Source organism: Alosa pseudoharengus, unplaced genomic scaffold, assembly GCF_046254945.1.
Source record: "Alosa pseudoharengus isolate Yale_2024_CS ecotype anadromous, Long Island Sound unplaced genomic scaffold, YU_APseudo_1.1 YU_APseudo_1.1_scf_6, whole genome shotgun sequence".
NCBI classification, from domain to species: Eukaryota; Metazoa; Chordata; class Actinopteri; order Clupeiformes; family Clupeidae; genus Alosa; species Alosa pseudoharengus.
This window is the reverse complement of record NW_027468848.1, coordinates 4,244,135-4,252,067: the sequence shown is the minus strand read 5'-3', so window position 1 is coordinate 4,252,067 and position 7,933 is coordinate 4,244,135. Positions and strand designations below refer to the sequence as shown.

General features: G+C 41.6%; 1 protein-coding gene across 1 annotated transcript; it reads left to right on the top strand.

Annotated features, from left to right (window-relative positions):
• The first annotated feature begins 4,136 nt into the window (after positions 1 to 4,136).
• LOC143105616 (RLA class II histocompatibility antigen, DP alpha-1 chain-like) lies at positions 4,137 to 7,933 on the top strand. Its single transcript, XM_076269647.1, has 4 exons — positions 4,137 to 4,241; positions 5,745 to 5,993; positions 6,660 to 6,944; positions 7,630 to 7,933. Exons 1-4 carry the CDS (start codon positions 4,184 to 4,186, stop codon positions 7,752 to 7,754), a joined length of 717 nt encoding a protein of 238 aa, XP_076125762.1. The 5' UTR covers positions 4,137 to 4,183; the 3' UTR covers positions 7,755 to 7,933.

Sequence of the window (7,933 nt, the reverse complement as noted above, 5' to 3'; positions counted from 1 at the left end):
GATGAATGTCCATCTCTGTTGACCCAAGATCAAGGCCACGTTGGTATTTAAGTATAAGTAGTTTTATGAGCCCCACTTTGTTTAAATTGTCTGGGTGTTCATAGTTTTATGGAGCCTAAGAGGTCCACATTGACATAATGTGTCTTCATTTGCCATTTTATGGTGTGATAACACATATCTGTATTATTTTTATATAGCAGTTATAACTACAGTAAACACCTCAGTATGACCATTTTATTATCGACATGGCCTGTATCAAACTACTTTATTGTGACAAGTCTCGCTTCCGAGGTGGACTTTGCCACTATGGTGTGTCCCAGGGTGCGATAAGCAGGGCTTTGTGCCATAAAGTCTTGTGTGCTCCTGAGCTCAGGTTCCTCTTCACAACCGAGACAAGCCTCTGTCCTGTTGCTGTGCATCATGTTCGTGTTTTCAATTCCTCATGATTCATTTCATAGTTATCTGGAAAAAGTTGACTAGTCCTCGTTTGGGACGTTCTGGGGTGTTTTCCGAAAAGGGATGTTTGAGTAACTGCTAATTTCACTTTCACTTCTTAGCTGCGACCAAAATGGGGAACTACCACTGTAGCATCCACCAATATAATAACCCCACCTATGTGATAAACCACCAACGTAATAAAAATCTGCACGTTTTAAACATAATTATCATGTAAACATAATAATTTCCCACCACTGCCACTGCACTGCCTACTGCCAACATAATAAACTAATTTTCCACCAATGTAATAATTATAACATTTGCATTTGGGGCAGTCATGGCCTACTGGTTAGGGCTTCAGGGCTTGTAACCGAAGGGTTGCCGATTCGATCCACGACCAGTGGGAATGGCTGAAGTGCCCTTGAGCACGGCACCTAACCCCTCACTGCTCCCCGAGCGCTGCTGTAGCAAGGCAGCTCACTGCTCCGGGTTAGTGTGTGCTTCACCTCACTGTGTGTTCACTGTGTGCTCTGTGTGTTCACTAATTCACGGATGGGATAAATGCAGAGACCAAATTCCTAAGTATACTAGGCCTAGAAACCTGATTTATTTACAAAAGGAAGTTATTACGTTTGTGGGAATGTTAAAATAAGGTATGTAAGAAAACTTCCCACAAATGTAATAAATCAGATTTAGTGAAATTGTATCTGTGTTCTGAGTTGCAACCAAATGAAGGGTAACTACCACAGTATTTAACATAGTAACATATTTACTAGGGACAGAACCTTGACTCTTTTTGCAGTTTCTTTGGCATCCATTGTGTTTTGGCCTCATTTATCACCTTTAGTGGGGGCCAAGCAGAATGCTGCATAGGCAATCATTGTGTTTCTATATTTTCAGAACCTTTTTACTGGGGGCCAAGCAGCTGTTAGTGCACCCATTGTGTTTACTGGGGGCCAAGCAGTAAAGCTGCTCTCTATCCCTCCAACTTGCGTTTTGGTTGTTATACCATATCATATCACTATCTTATTTGCTTTCTATATCATCGCTTTCTTACATGCTTTATGTGAGTGTTAAACTTCTCAAAGACTTCTCAAAGTGCACCTCTTTCCTCTTGAAGAACTTCTATATAGATACGTTAGTACAGAAGGGAGGGATTCCAGGAGTGTCTGACTGTGGGAACACACTGGGGTGGTAACCCAGCTGATCAGAGGGGCACGAGGGAGAGGGGTGGAACACACTGGGGTGGTAACCCAGCTGATCAGAGGGGCACGAGGGAGAGGGGGACTGGGCGGTGTTGTGGCTGGACCTTGCCAGTGCCTAATAAGGCGCAATCCCACATAAACGAGTGGAAACCTCATTCTCGACAATTACAAAACATTTTTTTGAGGGTGTCTTCAGGTGTTTCAAGCGTTTGAGTATGCCTCTGCCCAACCAACGCAAAGCGTTTGAGTATACCTCTGCCAAACATAGTGTTTGAGTATACCTCTGCCCAACGCAAAGTGTTTGAGTATACCTCTGCCCAACCAACGCAAAGTGTTTGAGTATGCCTCTGCCCCACGCAAAGTGTTTGAGTATACCTTTGTCCAACATAAAGTGTTTGAGTATACCTCTGCCCATCATAAAGTGTTTGAATATACCTCTGCCCAACATAAAGTGTTTGAGTATACATTTGTATGCATAAAGTGTTTGAGTACCTTTGTATACATAGGTTTGAGTATACCTCTGCCCAACATTAAGTGTTTGAATATACCTCTGCTCACCCAACACAAGGCATTTGAGTATGCCTCTGCCCAGTGTAAAGCATTTCAGTATGCCTCTGCCCACTGTTGAGTATGCCTCTGCCCAGTGTAAAGCATGTCAGTATGCCTCTGCCTTCACTATACCTTTGACCCCACAACCTTTAGTTCCTAATCAGGGAATCAAGGCTGTTGGTTTCGTAGCTCCGTTGTTAACGCTGCACACAAGCCCTGCGTGTGAGACTGTTGGTTTCGTAGCTCCGTTGTTAACGCTGCACACAAGCCCTGCGTGTGAGACTGTTGGTTTCGTAGCTCCGTTGTTAACGCTGCACACAAGCCCTGCGTGTGAGACTGTTGGTTTCGTAGCTGCGTTGTTAACGCTGCAAGCAAGCCCTGCGTGTGAGACTGTTGGTTTCGTAGCTCTGTTGTTAACGTTGCACACAAGGCCTGAGTGTGAGACTGTTGGTTTCGTAGCTCTGTTGTTAACGTTGCACACAAGGCCTGCGTGTGAGACTGTTGGTTTCGTAGCTCTGTTGTTAACGCTGCAAGCAGGCCCTGCGTTTGAGGCTGTTGGTTTCGTAGCTCCGTTGTACAGGCCCTGCGTGTGGCCTTGAGGGTGAAACTGTTGTTCTTTTAGCTCACAATACCAGCGTCTCAGTTGTCACTTCCATAATTGCCATTCAGTGTAACCACAGTATCTCAGAGAGAAAGAGAGTGGTGGAAATGTCAGTTTTAAATGTAACAATTGGAATTTAATTTAATTTCAACAACAAATGCTTTCCACTCCTGTACAGTTTAATCAAAACACGGAAGGTCACAGATACAAATTGTAAATGTGTCTTTCCTATGTCTGATCTTTTTTACCGGAGAGAGTAATGATATTGAAATGATATACTAATATGTGTTACTGCTCTGTTTGTGTTTACATTTACCTCATGAGAGCCACAAGACCTAGTAAGGCAAGGCAAGTCAAGTTTCTTTATACGTTTGGAGACACTTAGAAATTTCCATTCCACTCCATTATAGACAGAATACCAGCTGAGATCATTTGCATTGTTTTTTAATCAGGGCAGCAGTTTTCAGATTACATTATGTGCTTACATAATTGCAAAAGGGTTATCGACTGTTGTGGAAAGAACTGACTGATCTTTAATGCAATATCTACATTGGCCAATATCAGCAACCATTCATCCAATGTTGCAAAGCCACATTCTGTTTACTAATCTGATTTTAAAAGGCTAACTGAGAGAATATTGGAGAACCCTTTTGCAATTATGTAAGCACAAAATGTAATCTGAAAACTCAGCTGTCTATAATTGAGTGGAATGGAAATGTCTAAGTGTCTCCAAACTTATGACTGGTAGTGTATATATATATACAGTATATATATATATATATATATATATATATACATACATACATACATACATACATACATAATAATAATTAAAAAATAAAGAATAAAACATCCTGTTAGTGGTCTGGATTGGCCCTTGTAGTTTTTATCTGGTCAAGTCAACTCAAAGACAAGATGTTTTTATTGGTTGTATCCCTGACTGGAGTTGAAGAGTGTCAAATGTAAGATCCTCAGTTTCATTGGATGAAGCCCTGCTATGTGTGCACAGAAGGTGATCATGTCCATATCAGCCTGTTAAGTGGCAAAACAAAATGGTCTGATGATTTAGTGTACGATGTGATGTCCCACAGGATTACTGCTATGCTAAGGGTTCATAGTCAAACATAGTTAAATCACAGAATCATACAATTTTCCCTGACAATTCAAGGAAGCGTTATTGTCATTCCTACATTTTCATGTAGATGCGGAATTTAGTGAAAAATTATATTCATTGTCACTTGATGGAGACTCTGCACTTTGAGTGTTTGCCTAGAGACAAATGATGCACTGAGGAATCTCATTATCTGATTGGTTGTTAGATGAGTGCATTTCTTGTGAAAGACTTGTGATCTTACTTTCTGTTCAACATTCCTCATGAGTTGCCGACAAGATGACTTTAACAGAGATTTTACTAGTCCTCACTGGGATCATCTACACAGACACAAAGAGTGAGTAAACGACCTTAATTTATTTACACAGAGACTAGAGTGAGTAAACTGGTTATATTTACACACAGAGGCTAAGAGTGATTTGACACACACAGACTAGAGTGAGTAAACTGGCTCTATTTACACACAGAGGCTAAGAGTGAGTTGACACACACAGACTAGAGTGAGTAAACTGGCTCTATTTACACACAGAGGCTAAAAGTGAGTTGACACACAGAGACTAAGATTTACTGATGAAAGTTAATGCTTTGTGAGTGACATAGGCTTTAATGAGCAGACAGTAAAATCATGCATAGGAAAGAGAACTAAGAGCAAGACCGCAGAGAGGAGAACTGCAACTACAACTGTAATGTCCTGTAATGACGGCTTTTACTCCCGGCCCCATGCATTTCCTGCAGCATTGTCCTGTGGTTCTACACTCGGCCCCATGCATTTCCTGCAGCATTGTCCTGTGGTTCTACACTCGGCCCCATGCATTTCCTGCAGCATTGTCCTGTGGTTCTACACTTGGCCCCATGCATTTGCTGCTGCATCGTCCAGTGTCCTTAAAATGATACCTTTTAGCTCAGACAGCTACTTTAGCTCTGGTGCATTAAAGGTGTGTCATTAAAACGGATTCACATCAGAATTAAGATGAAGATTAAGATGAATTTATATTTGAAATGAAAAACACAGCCGTGTGCAGATCCTTCAGATTGCTATCACCATGATCAGACTACAGGCCATTCTGTAGGATCAATTCTATCACCATGATCAGACTACAGGCCATACTGTAGAGTCAATTCTTTTACCATGATCAGACTACAGGTCATACTGTAGAGTCAATTCTTTTACCATGATCAGACTACAGGTCATATGGTAGGATCAATTCAAACTGAAACAAAAGATGTCACACTCATTAAATATTCACACATATTATATATTTACTTGTAGCTCTAGATGCCATCCTAAATATCTCTTAGTCAGTGCCTTGACTGGGGGATGTGCTCTCTAGATGCCATGCTACAGGGCACTTACTCGGTGCCTTGACTGGGGGATGTGCTCTCTAGATGCCATCCTACAGGGCACTTACTCGGTGCCTTGACTGGGGGATGTGTTCTCTAGATGCCATGCTACAGGGCACTTACTCGGTGCCTTGACTTCTCAGCAGGTCCCCTCACTGTAGAAAAGTCTATTGTGGTCAGGTCAGAGGTCAACTTTATTGTCTTTGCACAAGTAAGGACAACTAATACAACAAAATGCAGTTTAGCATCTAACCAGTAGTGCAATCATTAAAAGTGATTTTCTTTATAACAGTGCTTAAGCTCGTTAGCAAAGGATGTAGTGGTGGTAGGGGGAGTTGCGCTTGCTCTTCTGTAGTCTGCGATGGCCTGTATTCCTTGCTACATCGGGGATCAGAGTTATTGAAGTGCTCCTCAATCCGAAGTTTGTGGTTATAGACAACAAGACATGTTTCATTCCCCTGAATTATACAGTGCCTTTAAATTGTGTTGTGTGTTTTAGTTGTACACATAGATATTCATGTGTCTGGATGCACAAACTCAGAGGGAGAGGACATGTATGGACTGGATGGGGAAGAAGTGGCTCACGCAGAGTGGGAGGCTCAAAAGTATGTGATGACACTGCCTGATTTTGCTGATCCATTTGAATATGTGGAGGGCACATATGAGCAGGCAGTCGCTAACCAGCAAGTCTGCAGGCAGAACTTGGCAACAATCATACAAGCTTCTAAACACCCAGCAGTGGCAGAGGGTGAGTCGTAATAACATCACTGATTTGTGATTTATGAAGCATTTAAATAAATGAAAAATATTATATTTTGGGGCAAGTTTAAGTAATCAACTGCAACATAGACATCATTATCATACACTATGTGTAACTCTTTTAAAGGAAAACACTAAAAGCATATTAAAACTTCACAGAATTAATTTACAATTGGAGGAATACATTTACAATTTTGCCTTTTTTAAAAATAAAATAAGAAAACAGTTTGTGACATTTATTTACTAAACAGACACCCCTTAACAGCCCATCTTTCACACTGTGGGGAGAACACAGCAACTCCTTTTCTCTGTATGTTTCTCAGAGTCCAGTGGATTTGTTTTTAGCACTTCTGTTCTTAGAGTTCACCTCATGGTGTGTGTATGGTCATCAGTGACCAATGACAATCAGTGAGTTTTATTCATCTTCTTGTCAGTAATGTTTTATTGTGTGAGCACTTCTGAGAGTTCACCTCATGGTGTGTTTATGTCATTGGTCACTGATGACCAGTGAGTTTTATTTGTTTTCTTGTTAGTAATATTTTCCTGCCCCCCCTTCTCTCTCACTCTTTCACCCCCCCCCCCCCACGACATCCCCCAATCTGTCACACTGTTGCTATAATGTTCTCCTGCACCCCCCCCCCCCCTCCATCTTCAGCCCCCCCCATGAGCTCCATCTACCCCAGAGGTGAGGTGAAGATGGGCCAGGAGAACTCCCTCATCTGCTTCATCGGTGGGTTCTACCCGCCCCGGCTCAACGTCACGTGGACCAGGAACAGCAAGATGGTGACTAAGGGAGTGAGCACCAGCCAGCTGCGGGTGAATGTTAACGACGGCACCTACAGCCAGTTCTCCACCCTGCAGTTCACCCCTCAGAAAGGAGACATCTACACCTGCACCGTGGACCACCAGGCACTGGAGAGACCCATGACAAGAGAGTTCGGTAAAAGATGAAAGCACATTTCTATAAATCCACATAGTCCCTTAAAATGGTACGATTATGAAAATATAAGTATAATTGACAAAGACATAAGTTACTGAGATGTATTTAGATGAAGGTTCTATTTTGTTGTTCACATCTTACAATTATAACGGGGCAGCACTACAGTATGGCTTTAGTGATCTCTGCATTGAACATATTCATCTTTTAATTAATTAAGTGCTTCTTAGTTATGGTTTGTATATTATGGTATTTGTTTATTTTCATTTTGCTATTGATCATTGATATTGCATTGACATTATTGTTTATTATTGCTATTTTCCTTAATGTACTCTTACCAAAATCTTAAAACCGTTCACTGTTATTTTTTAACTATTGTATTGTTTTTATTTGTATGTCGCTTTGGACAAAATAGACTGCTAAGTCATATAACCAGAACCATAACCATAATTGGCATTTGTTTCTGTTGTCATTGCATTGTTCTCAATTCAAAAAAAGGCTCAAAGTATAATCAATAGCACAGCTAGCATATGTTACTATATAGAATTTTCAGACCCAATATCTGACCTGTTCTCTTTCTCTCTTTGTGCGTGTGTGTTTGTGTGTGTGTGTGTGTGTGTGTGTGTGTGTGTGTGTGTGTGTGTGTGTGTGTGTGTGTGCGGTGCGTACGTGTGTGTATCTTCCACAGATGTAGAGGTGTCTGAGGTGTCTGAGTCCAGTCTCACTCTACCAGCAGTGTTCTGTGTAGTGGGTCTGATCGTGGAGATGCTGGGTATGGCTACCGGCCTGTTCTTCTTCATCAAGGCAAAATAGTGGAGATGCTGGGTATGGCTACCGGCCTGTTCTTCTTCATCAAGGCAAGATAGTGCAGCTCAAACCGCATCTCTATGTGGACGTCACTGCAGAGTCAGTCGGACTCTCATGAAGATGGAGGAACATCGAGACATTGTTTTTTTTCAATGTGTCATAATAAATAATGATTGGACATTCAA

Excerpts from the sequence above, each read along its gene's own strand:
- LOC143105616 (XM_076269647.1), top strand. The coding sequence starts at position 4,184 with ATGACTTTAACAGAGATTTTACTAGTCCTCACTGGGATCATCTACACA. Across the intron at positions 4,242-5,744 it reads CATCTACACAGACACAAAGA|TTGTACACATAGATATTCAT; the intron begins GTGAGTAAACGA and ends TGTGTGTTTTAG. Across the intron at positions 5,994-6,659 it reads ACACCCAGCAGTGGCAGAGG|CCCCCCCCATGAGCTCCATC; the intron begins GTGAGTCGTAAT and ends CTCCATCTTCAG.